Raw genomic sequence first — 17477 nt, 5'->3', positions numbered from 1 at the left:
AAAAAAGACTTTAGAAACAGAAAGGAGAAAAGAGCATTCCCAGAATGAAGTGACTAGTGATCACCCTTGCTTGCAATAGAAATGATAGCACTGATAAAAAGTTCTCAGGCAGAGATGTTGGCTGTGTGTGGTCTTTTCAGCCTCCATGATATCTTAAGTTCTTCTGCATTTAGTAAACAAGACATTTAATCACATACAGCCATATTTGTTAGTTATGTTACATTTATTTTAGGTTTTATGCTGAATCTTAAAGAAAATGGATTACATTCTCCTAGCCATTATAAGATCTTTTTATGAAGTTTCACAACTTTTATATTTGAAGGTAACCTTGGGAGAAGTAGACCTAGGATTATTTTACTGTTAGACACATTATGCTGACAGCATATTATAGTTTAAATGGCAACTGCAAAGTTCAGAACAACTTTTTTATTTTTTATATAGAAAACACACAAGGTTAAGGTCTAAATTAATGCATTTGTCATTTCTTTTTTTTTATTTCAATAGGGTTTTGGGGAAGAGGTGGTGTTTGGTTACATAAATAAGTTCTTTAGAGGTGATTTTTGAGATTTTGGTGCACCTGTTGCCCGAACAGTGTACATTGTGCCTAATGTGTAGTCTTTTATCCCTCACCTACCTCCCAGCCTTTTTCCTGAGTCCCCAAAGCCCATTGTATCCTCAAAGTCCTCATGGTTTAGCTCCCACTTACAAGTGAGAACAAAATGATGTTTAGTTTTCCATTCCTGAGTTACTTCACTTAGAATAATCATCTCCAATTCCATCCAGGTTGCTACAAATGCCATTATTTTGTTCCTTTTTATGCTAGCCACTGTCAGATTTAATAAGACCACTACAACCAGTTGGAAAGATTTAAGGGCTTCTTTAAAAATTCCTATGCCTCTGCTCCAGGGCACAGACTATTCTCCACCTCATGCTGGATGCCAGCATGACTCAGAAAATGTGAAGACCAACCACTAGATTTTTAAGTAGCTCCCTAAGTTATATTTCTATCTTCAGATGAGGTGCTTCTGAGCCCATAGTCCAGGGCCAAAGTCTTCCATCCTACATTTCATGTGTGGAGAGCTGGTCTTATGCCAGGAATTCTTTTTCCACATCCTGCACTAGTATCAACAAGACCCTGGTCTCTACTCTTAGGACTTGATATTTCCCTGGAGGCTAGAATGTATGTACCCCTGAATCTAGCCCTGCTGCCCAAGAATAGACCCTTTCCCTCATCCTCTATTTTTCCTACTCTGGATTTCCCCATTCTTTTGTTCTAGCCTAGTGTTCCTTTGCCAGAGGTGACACTTAAATTACTGCATTCTTTGGACACCATGCGTTGCCAAGTGGCTGAATCTCCACTGGTAGGTCTGACATGATTCAAGTCAGATCTGTTTCTACCTCCACACCTCCTACCATAATCCTCTAATATCCACCTCAATAAATTATAAGGACGACATCGCAATGCAGAAATGTCTTCTGCATCACAGAATCATTAAGACCAGAAGGAACCTCAAAGGTCATCTAGTTCAACCTCTTCATTTTACAAATGAGGAAAGCAAGGCCCAGAGAGTTAAAGTGACTTTCCCAAGTGTCCATATTGAGTCAAGGCAAGAACAATCTGAGAAGCCTATTATTTCTGGATTCCGGGTTCAGTGCTCTTTCTCTAATATCGTGTCCCTTAGCCTCTCTGACAGCTAGTTATTTTTCTTTGTTCTGAAAAATCCTATTAACCCAGAGTTTGCTACTTAAAATAAACCCAAATTTATGGTTAAATAACTTTAATTAACAGAATGCCCTTTCTTATTCTGATCCAAAATTCTTTTGTAAAAATCAGCTTTCTGAACAAGATGGCAGAAGACCCTCCTACACTTTTCTTCCCTCTACAGACATACTGACTCAAGAGCAAAATACTAACATTCTCTTTATGAGAAATCAAAAAACCAGCTGTAAGGCTCCCATATCCAGGCTGAGTACAAAACCAGCTACAGTCATATGTCACTTAATGAGAGCAATATGTTCTGAGAAATGGATCTCTTAAGGAAATTTCAATGTTGTACAAATATCATAGAGTATACTTACACAAACCTGGATGGTATAGCCTACTATGCACATAGGCTATATGGTATAACCTATTACTCCTAGGCTACACATCTGTACAGCATGTTACTGTACTGAATACTGTAGGCAACTGGGACACAATGGTAAGTATTTGTGTATCTAAAATAGAAAAGATATAATAAAAATACAGTATTATGATCATATGGGACAACCATTTTATATATATGGTCCACCATTGAGCAAAACATCATTATGCTTATACATAAAAACTTGTAGGAGAGTTCAAGACACCCTCTTGTCCAAAGACCCTAGCACAGTGCCATAAAACTGGGAGCTCCAAGCTTTTCTTTGAGGAAGGAGGAGAAGAGAAGCACCATATATCTAATGCCTTGACTTTTCTGGGGCATGCACAGAACACTGGCTTCTGTGTCACCTGTCACTGAGCACTAACAATCTCACATACTATAGATGTCCAGAAGCTATTACTGAGAACAAAACTAGAGTTCATAATAGCAAGGTAGCATATGCCACAGCTGCAACCTTCAGCTCAGTGCAAAGTGAGTGGACGGGGAAAAGAAAACAGCTCCAAGCTGATATTACAGCTTGTACTTGGGCAGGGAAGAAAAGGATGCGACCACACATAAATGTTCTGATTTTTACTGGGGCCTGCCCAAGTCACTGGCTTCTGTCTACCTGCCTCAGACCACTGATGCAACCCACTATACTCTAGATGCTGAGGGCCACTACAGTGGACTAAATGTTTGTGCCTCCCCCAAATTTATATGCTAAAATTCTAACCTCCAAGGTGATAGCATTAGGAGGTGGGGACTTTGGAAGGTGATTAGGTCATGAGGGCAGAGCCCTCATGAACCCTACTAGTTCCCTTATGTAAGAGACCTAAAAGAGACCCCTCACCTCTTTTGTCATGTAAGTGTATAGCAAGAAGGCAACATCTATGAACTAGAAGGTGGACCATTACCAGATGCTGAATCTGCCAATGCTTTGATCTTAGACTTCCAAGTCTCCAGAACTGTGATAAATTTCTGTTGTTTATAAGTTACTCAGTTTATGTGGTATTTGAATCTGTAGATTGCCTTCAGTAGAATGGATGTTTTAATGAACACAGGATGTCTTTCCATTTGTATGTCTTCTTTAATTTTTTTATCAATGTTTTGTAGTTTTCAGTGCAGTGTACAAGTCTTTCCCTGCCTTAGTTAAGTTTATGCCTAAGTGTTTTATTCTGATAGTATTTGAATGTAAATGGGGTTGTTTTCCTAATTTTCTTTTCAGATAGTTTGTTATTAGTATAAAGAAATGCTAGTGATTTTTGTATGTTGGTTTGTATTTTGCAACTGTACTGAAGGTATTTATTGGTTTTAAAAGCCAAAACAGTTCTGAGAAAGGAGAGCAGAGCTGGAAGCATCACATTTCCTGATTCCAAAATATTTACAAAGCAACAGTAGTCAAAATAGTAAGATACTGGCATAAAAACTGTGTTTATCTAAGCAGGTCTTCCTGAGTAGGTTTTCTATCTCCTTTCATTTGGGCACTATAGTTAATTTACTTTATTCAGCTTAAAGTTTCATACGATGTGTTTTGGGTTTTTGCCATTGACGTCCACTGTTGGCTTATATGTATCTTTCTGGATGTGCTCGCTGCATTTGACATTGTCACCACTCATTCTTCTCAAGATTCTTTAGTCTCTTGATTTTCCTGTTTCAAACTCCTCTCTCTCCCTCTTGCCAACGATTTTTTGCTTGTTTGTTTTTGCTTGTTTGCTTATTTTTCTATCTGTTTGTTTTTGGTCTCTTTTTGGGGCTCCTGTCACTCGGTCTTTCTCCCCAAGGGTTGATGCTCCCCACTATGATCCTCTTTTTATTCATCCATAGTAGACGATCATACCATCTAATATAGGATTAACCCCAATCTGTATGCTTAAGACTTCCAAATCTTATCTCCAGCCCTAGCTTGATTGTTTATTTTTTGAGACAAAGTCTCACTCTTTTCCTCAGACTGCTGTGCAATGGTACAATCATGGCTCACTGCAGCCACAATCTCCTGGGCTCAAGTGATCCTCCCACCTCAGCCTCCCACAAAGCTGGGACTACAGGCATATGCACCACACCCAGCTCATTATTTCTTTATTTTTTGTAGAGATGGGATCTCGCTATGTTTTCCAGGCTGGTCTCAAACTCCTGGTCTCAAGTGATCCCCTCTCCTCGGCCTCCCAAAGTGCTGGAATTACAGGCATGAACCACTGTGAGGCTTGATTTTGAACTCTAGATTCATGCATGAAAGGGTTTTTCCAAAATATCTACTTAAATGCACCATAGGCCATTCAAATTCAACCCACCTATAACCAAACTCATCATCTTTCTCTTACCCTTAGTCAATTCTGTTCCACCTGCTTTATTCCCAACTGAATTAGTGCCTCCCACTCCCACCCACAAACACTAGAAACTTGCAAGGCATCCCAGAAGTGCTACATTAGTCACTGGGTGCTGTTCAGGGCACTTCTTACATTCACCTCTTCCACTCCATCACTAATACTACTGCCTACTAGTAGTATCATCAATCATCATCATGTCTCACATGAATAATTGCAATACCTTTCTAATGGGTTGCATTAATTCCTCCTAAATTCATGGCCCACACTGACACTGGACAGATGTGCAGAAAACAAACACCAAACACATTTTCACTGCCTAAAATTGGTTTCCACGTTCTATAAAATCTAAAATGTCAAGTCCCATCTACCTAAAATGATTATGTTTCTCTCTAAATTCATTCCAAACATTCCTCTGTTCTCACCATACACGCTACCAATAAACAAGTTCTTGCATCCCTTCCTAAACAGTAGGCTTTTTTCATGCTTATGTGTCTTTGTTCCTACTAGCCACTCTACCTGGAACATTTTTCCCACCTCTCTCATTGGTCAATTCTCACTCATTTTTAAAGACATAGCCCCTTATTTTCTCCAGGACTCCTTCTGAGCCTCAAAGGCAGTTCCTTCTTTTTTTTTTTTTCTGAGATGGAGTCTCGCTCTGTCACCCAGGCTGGAGTGCAGTGGCGTGATCTCGGCTCACTGCAAGCCCCGCCTCCCAGGTTCACGCCATTCTTCTGCCTCAGCCTCCCAAGTAACTGGGACTACAGGAGCCTGCCACCACACCCGGCTAATTTTTTTGTATTTTTAGTAGAGACGGGGTTTCACCGTGTTAGCCAGGATGGTCTTGATCACCTGACCTCGTGATCCACCCACCTTGGCCTCCCAAAGTGCTAGGATTACAGGCATGAGCCATGGTTCCCGGCTCCCTTCTTTTGCTGTAACATAGCTGAATGAAATCCTAAGTGCTACAGCAAAAGAAGGAACTGGTGTGGAGGCCCTGTCATACCAAAAATATCTCAAAAACAAGACTGTATATCTGTTTACATTCCCAGTAATTAGCACCATGCTTACAGCACATAGGGGATGCTCAATAGATGTTCGTTGAACTGAACTAAAAAATATTTTTTAAAAAAACATTGAATTGGCTTTGCCAAATCTAATATTAAAGAACCAATACTGACCAATGGGCATTATCTTTCTTTTCTCAGAATTCAAAACCTGTTTAAATAAGCAGTTCTAGAATTGTTCTAAAGATTAAGCCTACCAGTCTGTTTCTAGAATCTGTTTTCTATCCTGAGACAACTGGAAAAATATTTTCCTATCTTCCACTTTTTTGGCATCCATTCTGTTCTGTATGGTTTCTCAGTTTACCAACAGTGTTTCTGTTACCTCACCTGCAAAACTTGGCATTAAGTGTCTCCGAATATGAACACTGAACTCATTTTAAATGATAATCTTATCTCTTTGAGAGCTTAATTTCTGACCTTGTCATATTTATTTTTCCTATTTTCATTTAAAGAACATTCTCTCTTAAAGGAGATTAAAACACATCTATGGCTGTGGAATCCATGTAACATAAATGTGATGTGGCCAAAGCATCATATTCTTCTAATTGCCCATCCTTTAGAATCACTGCTAGCATCTCAGTTTCTCAGACAGAGCTAAGGTAAAGAGTACTTGGAAACTCTTCTGTGCTACATGGAGGAGCTGTTTTCTCTATTCTGACAGATCTCCTGATGCTCAATACCTAGAGCATCTAGAAAGAATTTCATGACATTTTTTCCAAGTGACACTATCCTCCTCTCATGTCTTATATCTTAGTGTATTCAGAGGCTTGAGTTCTGACATTTTTTTCTCTAAACAACAGTATAACTGATCCAAATGTTTTTTACCTTTCTCACTTCTTGCCCTTCCCCAATGCCACACAATATAATTCCTCTGCTAAAAATGTAGGTAACTTTGTTCTAACTTTTTTTCAACAAACTTTGTAATAAGTTCAAAACACATCAGAAGAGAGTTAAAAATGTCCATTTGACAAATTCTTGAGACTTTGTCAATATGCCAGCCACTGCATCACTAAAAATATAAGGGCATTTAGAATATGGTCCCTGACCTTGAGAACAGTTCATAAGACTCTGAAAAAAACACAGGACAGAGGGTGGAGCCAAGATGGCCAAATAGGAACAGCTCCAGTCTATAGCTCCCAGCATGAGCAACGCAGAAGACAGGTGATTTCTGCATTTCCAACTGAGGTACCGGGTTCATCTCACTGGGGAGTGCTGGACAGTGGGTGCAGGGCAGTGGGTGCAGTGCACCGTGTGTGAGACAAAGCAGGGCCAGGCATCACCTCACCTGGGAAGCACAAGGGGTCAGGGAATTCCCTTTCCTAGTCAAAGAAAGGGGTGACAGACGGTACCTGGAAACTCGTGTCACTTCCACCCTAATACTGAACTTTTCCAACGGGCTTATCAAAGGGCACACCAGGAGATTATATCCCGCACATGGCTCAGAGGGTCCTACGCCCACAGAGCCTCGGTCATTGCTAGCACACCAGTCTGAGATCAAACTGCAAGGCGGCAGCGAGGGTGGAGGAGGGGCACCTGCCATTGACGAGGCTTGAGCCAAAGCAGCTGGAAAGCTAGAACTGGGTAGAGCCCACCACAGCTCAAGGAGGCCTGCCTGCCTCTGTAGACTCCACCTCTGGGGGCAGGGCACAGACAAACAAAAGACAGCAATAACCTCTGCAGACTTAAATGTCCCTATCTGACAGCTTTGAAGAGAGTAGTGGTTCTCCCAGCATGCAGCTTGAGATCTGAGAACGGGCAGACTGCCTCCTCAAGTGGGTCCCTGACCCCTGAGTAGCCTAACTGGGAGGCACCTCCCAGTAGAGGTGGACTGACACCTCACACAGCCGGGTACTCCTCTGAGACAAAACTTCCAGAGGAACGATCAGGCAGCAGCATTTGCAGTTCACCAATATCCGCTGTTCTGCAGCCACTGCTGCTGATATCCAGGCAAACAGGGTCTGGAGTGGACCTCCAGTAAACTCCAACAGACCTGCAGCTGAGGGTCCTGACTGTTAGAAAGAAAACTAACAAACAGAAAGGAAATCCACACCAAAAACCCATCTGTACATCACCATCATCAAAGACCAAAGGTAGATAAAACCAAAAAGATGGGGAAAAAACAGAGCAGAAAAACCAGAAACTCTAAAAATCAGAGCACCTGTCCTCCTCCAAAGGAACGCAGCTCCTCACCAGCAATGAAACAAAGCTGGACAGAGAATGACTTTGACGAGTTGAGAGAGGAAGGCTTCAGAAGATCAAACTACTCCAAGCTAAAGGAGGAAGTTCGAACCAATGGCAAAGAAGTTAAAAACTTTGAAAAAAATTAGACAAATGGATAACTAGAATAACCAATGCAGAGAAGTCCTTAAAGGACCTGATGGAGCTGAAAACCACAGCACAAGAATGTGATGAATGCACAAGCCACAGTAACCAATACAATCAACTGGAAGAAAGGGTATCAGCGATGGAAGATGAAATGAATGAAATGAAGCATAAAGAGAAGTTTAGAGAAAAAAGAATAAAAAGAAACAAAGCCTCCAAGAAATATGGGACTATGTGAAAAGACCAAATCTACATCTGATTGGTGTACCTGAAAGTGACAGGGAGAATGGAACCAAGTTGGAAAACACTCTGCAGGATATTATCCAGGAGAACTTCCCCAATCTAGCAAGGCAGGCCAACATTCAAATTCAGGAAATACAGAGAATGCCACAAAGATACTCCTCGAGAAGAGCAACTCCAAGACACATAATTGTCAGATTCACCAAAGTTGAAATGAAGGAAAAAATGTTAAGGGCAGCCAGAGAGAAAGGTCGGGTTACCCACAAAGGGAAGCCCATCAGACTAACTGCTGATCTCTCAGCACAAACTCTACAAGCCAGAAGAGAGAGGGGGCCAATATTCAACAATCTTAAAGAAAAGAATTTTCAACCCAGAATTTCATATCCAGCCAAACTAAGCTTCATAAGCAAAGGAGAAATAAAATACTTCACAGACAAGCAAATGCTGAGAGATTTTGTCACCACCAGGCCTGTCCTAAAAGAGCTCCTGAAGGAAGCACTAAACATGGAAAGGAACAACTGGTAATAGCCACTGCAAAAACATGACAAATTGTAAAGACCATCGAGGCTAGGAAGAAACTGCATCAACTAACGGGAAGAATAACCAGCTAACATCATAATGACAGGATCAAATTCACACATAACAATACTAACCTTAAATGTAAATGGGCTAAATGCTCCAATTAAAAGACACAGACTGGCAAATTGGATAAAGAGTCAAGACCCATCAGTGTGCTGTATTCAGGAAACCCATCTCACGTGCAGAGACACACATAGACTCAAAATAAAGGGATGGAGGAAGATCTACCAAGCAAATGGAAAACAAAAAAAGGCAGGGGTTGCCATCCTAGTCTCGGATAAAACAGACTTTAAACCAACAAAGATCAAAAGAGACAAAGAAGGCCATTACATAATGGTAAAGGGATCAATTCAACAAGAAGAACTAACTATCCTAAATATATATGCACCCAGTACAGGAGCATCCAGATTCATAAAGCAAGTCCTTAGTGACCTACAAAGAGACTTAGACTCCCACACAATAATAATGGGAGACTTTAACACCCAACCGTCAACATTAGACAGATCAATGAGACAGAAATTTAACGAGGATATCCAGGAATTAAACTCAGCTCTGCACCAAGCGGACCTAATAGACATCTACAGAACTCTCCACCCCAAATCAACAGAATATACATTCTTTTCAGCACCACACCACACCTATTCCAAAATTGACCACATAGCTGGAAGTAAAGCTCTCCTCAGCAAATGTAAAAGAACAGAAAGAAAACTGTCTGTCAGACCACAGTGCAATCAAACTAGAACTCAGGATTAAGAAACTCACTCAAAACCACTCAACTACATGGAAACTGAACAACCTGCTCCTGAATGACTACTGGGTACATAACGAAATGAAGGCAGGAATAAAGATGTTCTTTGAAACCAACGAAAACAAAGACACAACATACCAGAATCTCTGGGACACATTCAAAGCAGTGTGTAGAGGGAAATTTGTTGCATTAAATGCCGACAAGAGAAAGCAGGAAAGATCTAAAATTGACACCCTAACATCACAATTAAAAGAACTAGAGAAGCAAGAGCAAACACATTCAAAAGCTAGCAGAAGGCAAGAAATAACTAAGATCAGAGCAGAACTGAAGGAGATAGAGACACAAAAAACCCTTCAAAAAATCAATGAATCCAGGAGCTGGTTTTTTGAAAAGATCAACAAAATTGATAGACCGCTAGCAAGATCAATAAAGAAGAAAAGAGAGAAGAATCAAATCGATGCAATAAAAAATGACAAAGGGGATATCACCACTGATCCCACAGAAATAAAAGCTACCATCAGAGAATACTATAAACACCTCTATGCAAATAAACTAGAAAATCTAGAAGAAATGGATAAATTCTTCGACACATACACTCTCCCAAGACTAAACCAGGAAGAAGTTGAATCTCTGAATAGACCAATAACAGAATCTGAAATTGAGGCAATAATTAATAGCTTACCAACCAAAAAAAGACCAGGACCAGATGGACTCACAGCCGAATTCTACCAGAGGTACAAGGAGGAGCTGGTACCATTCCTTCTGAAACTATTCCAATCAATAGAAAAAGAGGGAATCCTCCCTAACTCATTTTATGAGGCCAGCATCATCCTGATACCAAAGCCGGGCAGAGACACAGCAAAAAAAGAGAATTTTTGACCAATATCCTTGATGAACATTGATGCAAAAATCCTCAATAAAATACTGGCAAACTGAATCCAGCAGCACATCAAAAAGTTTATCCACCATGATCAAGTGGGCTTCATCCCTGGGATGCAAGGCTGGTTCAACATACAAAAATCCATAAACGTAATCCAGCATATAAACAGAACCAAAGACAAAAAACACATGATTATCTCAATAGATGCAGAAAAGGCCTTTGACAAAATTCAACAACGCTTCATGATAAAAACTCTCAATAAATTAGGTATTGATGGACATATCTCAAAATAATAAGAGCTATCTATGACAAACCCACAGCCAATATCATACTGAATGGACAAAAACTGGAAGCATTCCCTTTGAAAACTAGTACAAGACAGGGATGCCCTCTCTCATCACTCCTATTCAACATAGTGTTGGAAGTTCTGGCCAGGGCAATCGGGCAGGAGAAGGAAATAAAGGGCATTCAATTAGGAAAAGAGGAACTCAAATTGTCCCTGTTTGCAGATGACATGATTGTATATCTAGAAAACCCCATTGTCTCAGCCCAAAATCTCCTTAAGCTGATAAGCAACTTTAGCAAAGTCTCAGGATACAAAATCAATGTGCAAAAATCACAAGCATTCTTATACACCAATAACAGACAAACAGAGAGCCAAATCATGAGTGAACTCCCATTCACAATTGCTTCAAAGACAATAAAATACTTAGGAATCCAACTTACAAGGGAGGTGAAGGACCTCTTCAAGGAGAACTACAAACCACTGCTCAATGAAATAAAAGAGGATACAAACAAATGGAAAAACATTCCATGCTCATGGGTAGGAAGAATCAATATCGTGAAAATGGCCATACTGCCCAAGGTAATTTATAGATTCAATGCCATCCCCATCAATTTACCAATGACTTTCTTCACAGAATTGGAAAAAACTACTTTAAAGTTCATATGGAACCAAAAAAGAGCCCACATTGCCAAGTCAGTCCTAAGCCAAAAGAACAAAGCTGCAGGCATCATGCTACCTGACTTCAAACTATAATACAAGGCTATAGTAACCAAAACAGCATGGAAGTGGTACCAAAACAGAGATATAGATCAATGGAACAGAACAGAGCCCTCAGAAATAATGCCGCAGATCTACAGCTATCTGATCTTTGACAAACCTGACAAAAACAAGAAATGGGGAAAGGATTCCCTATTTAATAAATGGTGCTGGGAAAGCTGGCTAGCCATATGTAGAAAGCTGAAACTGGATCCCTTCCTTGCACCTTATACAAAAATTAATTCGAGATGGATTAAAGACTTACATGTTAGACCTAAAACCATAAAAACCCTAGAAGAAAACCTAGGCAATACCATTCAGGACATAGGCATGGGCAAGGACTTCATGTCTAAAACACCAAAAGTAATGGCAACAAAAGCCAAAATTGACAAATGGGATCTAATTAAACTAAAGAACTTCTGCACAGCAAAAGAAACCACCATCAGAGTGAATAGGCAACCTACAGAATGGGAGAAAATTTTTCCAACCTACTCATCTGACAAAGGGCTAATATCCAGAATCTACAATGAACTCAAACAAATTTACAAGAAAAAAACAAACAACCTCATCAAAAAGTGGGCGAAGGACATGAACAGACACTTCTCAAAAGAAGACATTTATGCAGCCAAAAAACACATGAAAAAATGCTCATCATCACTGGCCATCAGAGAAATGCAAATCAAAACCACTATGAGATATCATCTCACACCAGTTAGAATGGCAATCATTAAAAAGTCAGGAAACAACAGGTGCTGGAGAGGATGTGGAGAAATAGGAACACTTTTACACTGTTGGTGGGACTGTAAACGAGTTCAACCATTGTGGAAGTCAGTGTGGCGATTCCTCAGGGATCTAAAACTAGAAATACCATTTGACCCAGCCATCCCATTACTGGGTATATACCCAAAGGACTATAAATCAGGCTGCTATAAAGACACATGCACACGTATGTTTATTGCGGCATTATTCACAATAGCAAAGACTTGGAACCAACCCAAATGTCCAACAATGATAGACTGGATTAAGAAAATGTGGCACATATACACCATGGAATACTATGCAGCCATAAAAAATGATGAGTTCATGTCCTTTGTAGGGACATGGATGAAATTGGAAACCATCATTCTCAGTAAACTATCGCAAGAACAAAAAACCAAACACCGCATATTCTTACTCATAGGTGGGAATTGAACAATGAGATCACATGGACACAGGAAGGGGAATATCACACTCTGGGAACTGTTGTGGGGTGGGGGGAGGGGGGAGGCATAGCATTGGGAGATATACCTAATGCTAGATGACGAGTTAGTGGGTGCAGCGCACCAGCATGGCACATGTATACATATGTAACTAACCTGCACAATGTGCACATGTACCCTAAAACTTAAAGTGTAATAAAAATAAATAAATAAATAAATAAATAAAATAAAATAAAATAAAATAAAATAAAATAAAAAATTAAAAAAAGAAAAAAAAATGCTCATCATCACTGGCCATCAGAGAAATGCAAATCAAAACCACAATGAGATACCATCTCACACCAGTTAGAATGGCAATCATTAAAAAGTCAGGAAACAACAGGTGCTGGAGAGGATGTGGAGAAATAGGAACACTTTTACACTGTTGGTGGGACTATAAACTAGTTCAACCATTGTGGAAGTCAGTGTGGTGATTCCTCAGGGATCTAGAACTAGAAATACCATTTGACCCAGCCATCCCATTACTGGGTATATACCCAAAGGATTATAAATCATGCTGCTATAAAGACACATGCACATGTATGTTTATTGTGGCACTATTCACAATAGCAAAGACTTGGAACCAACCCAAATGTCCAGCAATGATAGACTGGATTAAGAAAATCTGGCACATATACACCATGGAATACTATGCAGCCATAAAAAATGATGAGTTCATGTCCATTGTAGGGACATCGATGAAGCTGGAAACCATCATTCTCAGCAAACTATCGCAAGGAGAAAAAACCAAACACTGCATGTTCTCACTCATAGGTGGGAATTGAACAATGAGAACACATGGACAGGGGAAGGGAAACATCACACACTGGGGCCTGTTGTGGGGTGGGGGGATGGGGGAGGGATAGCATTAGGATATATACCTAATGCTAAATGACGAGTTAATGGGTATAGCACACCAACATGGCACATGTATACGTATGTAACAAACCTGCACATTGTGCACATGTACCCTAAAACTTAAAGTTTAATAATAATAATAATAAACACAGGACAGCATGTTAGAATGGTAAGTTTAACATTTTTGCATTTTAAAGAGGTGCTAAATCAAGAGAGGGGGCTCGAAGGAGACCTTTTGGGCAGTACGATGTGTGCCACCTGCAATGTGGAGAACACAATGAACTGGGATCTGGCTCTGCCTGGAAAATCTGAATGTGGGAGATAAACTGGTTGGCTGCTTTGGTGGATGAACAAAAGAGAGGGACTGCATTGGGGTTAAGCAGTATTCCTGGAGTTTATCAAGGCAGAGGATGCAGGAAGGTTGCCATGGACCACATGTGAGCCACGCATACAAGAGTGAGCCAGAATGAACTTGTCCAAAGGTGCCATCTAGAGGGCTGAACAGAGGTACTTCCAAATGCTAAATAGGTTGAGGAATGATTAAGTGATCAGCCAGAATATATCTGTTTCATCCTCATCAAGAGAACTGCAGATAAGAGATACCCAACTGTGGGAGTGAGAGATCTCCAAAGAACCTGCAAAAGTGCCCATAATAAACAGGATCAGCTTTTCTTCCATCTTCCAAAACCAAAGAGTACTGACATCCATGAAAGTGTTCAAGAAAGAACTTTCCTGCTACTCCTGCCTATCCTCCTTCTTTCCTGTCCCAACCGTGGAGGCATCAGAAACACCCATTAGCAATAATGAGGAGAAAGTTCTTGGTAAGAGAAGAAAGAATGGGATATGTGCATTACCCTGACCTGATCACTATGCCATAAATATATCAAAACACCACTGTGTACCCCATAAATACGTACAATTACTACATGTTCATTAAAAAGAAAAGAAAGAATGACCCTACCACCCTTTTCTGAGTGCAGGCCACCTGCCTGTTGTATGCCTGAGGTGAGCAAATTGCAAGTGTGTTCCATCACTACAGTTATAGAACTATTTGAAATGTTAGGGAAGCACAGAGTGAAGAATGATTATTTATTGAGGAAATAAATATGGCTTCCCAGAGAAGGCAACTCTTTATCAAAGTCTTAAAAAAATGAGTAGGCATTTGCCAAATTGGCACATTCCAGCTCAGAGAACATCATCAACAAAGATGGAGGCTCACAAATGCATGCTGTGTTCAGTGTATTGGGAGCTGTTTGGCATAACCAGGACAGGAGAGGTCTTGCAGTTTTACCACTACTACTCCCTCAGCAGTTAAAAGATCTACTAAAATACATCTTGAAGAAAATAACATTTACTAAATCTGATTCCTAGCCTCCAAAAATTTGAATTTAAATTCAGATACGCTCCTGGTGCATTGCAATATATTTGCAAAGGTGTCATCTCCATAACTAATTTTCCGTTTGACAACCTCAAGGGGTTGTTCCTCCATGGTGAATCTGCTTCCTAATATTTACGTTTTTTGACTCCAGATGTCACAGCCAACAAAAGTATTCATCTCAAAACCTTTTTCATGACAGTACATATAGTAGGTATTGTTACAGCTAAGCCTTGTATATGCTTTAAATAATCACCTAAGTTCATAGCTACCTTTTAGAACAAGAACGAACGGGGTACGGATAAGTGTATTTGCTTGGCCAAAGCAACATTCGCATTGTCAACCTCTTCCTCCTTTTAGAAGATGTACAATTCCCTTCTACCCACCGCTGAAGCCTGGTGTCTGTGCTGGTTGTTCCGTTTCAGCCTTCTTTTTCTATGGAGTCACGTCTTGGTCTCTTGGGGAAGTGCTTCTGGCATCTCAGCTAACAGGATCTCTCCTCCCCCTCATTCACTGCCCCAGGATTTCCATCTGTCCCTGTAATCAGCAAATGCCCTAAGAAAAGGCATAGCCATAGTGATCAAACTCAGAATTCTGGCTCAACTGTCCCTCCACAGGAAGAGCAATTTTCTCCCCGCCAAAAAAAGCCTCTCTAACTTCTCCACCATCTTTTCCCAAACAATAGCAGACTTGCCTGAGTTACAGCTGATTGGCCAATTTTCCCTAATAGGAAAATCTCTTCTATGTAATGGAAAGTTCTTAAAACAAAAAATTGAACAGCATCTCAACTGACTTCATCTCATGGCATTTCCTAGAGTCAAAGTCATGGTATGTGACTCTGATGTGGCTTTTTGTGTGTTTTTGTTTTTGTTCTCCCTGAGCTATATAAAAAAACAAGAACTGTGGGATCTGTCATGTCTGACAATTATGACAAATGCCCAGGCTCACACAGGGCCAAAGAGACAGTATACCAGGCAGGCTGAAGCATTCTTAGTTTATCTTTTTTTGCCTCTTTAGAACCTGTCCTGCACTTTGGGGATGCTGAATATCACGTCAATGAAAGTGCTCGCTACGTGGAGGTTTGTGTTTGGAGAAGAGGCACTGATCTTTCCCAACCATCATCCATCGCCGTGCGCTCCAGAAAGTCAGAGCAGGAGTCAGCAGAAGGTGAGAGGGCCACTTAAAGAATACATCATTATCATATACATGTTTATGGTGGGGTCTAGTCTGTTAAGTGTAAGCATGCTTAGTCTTTGTTGATGGACTCTGAATGAAAGTTTCTCTGGCTTCAGCACGTAGATGGTTTGTATACGTAATGACTTCTGCTGGTTACAAAATAAGTACATTATTCAAACAGCAGCCTTTGTGATTCATTTATTACCCACTTGCTTGTCATGGGCTCACATTAATTTTTCCAAAGTTCAGAATACTTATAGATACCTAAAGCTGCTCATAAACAATATTTCAGATGAAATTACCCACATAATGGCCAAGCAAGTCCCAACTCGTGGAAGAATCTCGTCACATATTAGACCTTTGAAGTGTAGGAGGTTTTCACTTCAGACTCAGGCATTTGCCTTAGCTTCAAACAGCATGTCTTCATGCCCTGCTCACCTTTGCATTTCCTGACATGGATGATCAAGGCCTAGCTGACAGCATGGCACAATTCTAGATATCATATCCTCTAGGGTACCTGTCAGGTGCTTTATCAGAAAAAGATCAGGACCCAATAGGAAAAGAAAAGGACATTTCCATGTACATTGATGCCCACATTTTCTCATTTGCAGTTGTGACCTTTTGGTGTGGTGTTAGGTTGTTAATTTTATATCTTTCTAAATTTTTGATGTGAGCATTTAGCACTCTAAACTTTCCTCTTAATACTGCTTTAGCTGTGTCCCAGAAGTTCTGGTATGTTGTATCTTTGTTCTCATTAGTTTCAAAAAAGTTCTTGATTTCTGCCTTAATTACATTGTTTACCCAGAAGTCATTCAGGAGCAGGCTGTTTAATTTCCATGTAATTGTATGGTTTTGCGTGATCTTCATGGTATTGGTTTCTATTTTTATTGTTATATAATCTGAGAGTGTGGTTGGTATACTTCTGAATTTTTTGAATTTGCTAATAATTTTTATGGCCAATGGTGTAGTCGATTTTAGAGTACGTGTATGTGCAGAAGAGAAGAATGTATATTCTGTTGGTTTTGGGTGGAGAGTGTTATAAATGTCTATTAGGTCCATTTGGTTAAGTGTCAAATTTGGGTCCCAAATATCTTCATTACTTTTCTGCCTTGATGGTCTGTCTAATATTGTCAATAGGGTGTTGAAGTCTCCCATTATTATTGTATGGTTATCTAAGTCTCTTCACAGGTCTTTAAGGACTTGTTTTATGAATGAGGATACTCCTCTGTTGGGCACATAAATATTCAGGATAGTTAAGTCTTCTTGTTGAATTAAACCCTTTACGATTATATAATGCCTGTCTTTGTCTTTTTTATCATTGTTGGCTTAAAGTCTGTTTTGTCTGAAATTAGAATAGCAACCCCTGCTTTTTTTGTTTTCCATTTGTTTAGTAGATTTTTCCCCATCCCTTTACTTTGAACCTATGACTGTCATTGCATGTGAGATGGGTCTTTTGAAGACAGCATATGGTTGGATCTTTCTTCTTTATCTAACTTGCAACTCTGTGG

General features: G+C 40.1%; 1 protein-coding gene across 1 annotated transcript in view; it reads left to right on the top strand.

Annotated features, from left to right (window-relative positions):
• FREM3 (FRAS1 related extracellular matrix 3) overlaps window positions 1-17477 on the top strand; it is a 123120-nt gene that overhangs the window by 98818 nt on the left and 6825 nt on the right. The window contains exon 7 of the mRNA XM_004040430.5: window positions 15811-15960. Within this exon, the coding sequence (XP_004040478.5) occupies window positions 15811-15960 (150 nt within the window). The remainder of the gene's footprint in view (window positions 1-15810; window positions 15961-17477) is intronic.

The sequence above is a fragment of the Gorilla gorilla genome, chromosome 3 (genome assembly GCF_029281585.2).
Source record: "Gorilla gorilla gorilla isolate KB3781 chromosome 3, NHGRI_mGorGor1-v2.1_pri, whole genome shotgun sequence".
Classification (NCBI taxonomy): Eukaryota; Metazoa; Chordata; class Mammalia; order Primates; family Hominidae; genus Gorilla; species Gorilla gorilla.
This window is presented reverse-complemented; position numbering and strand designations above follow the sequence as displayed.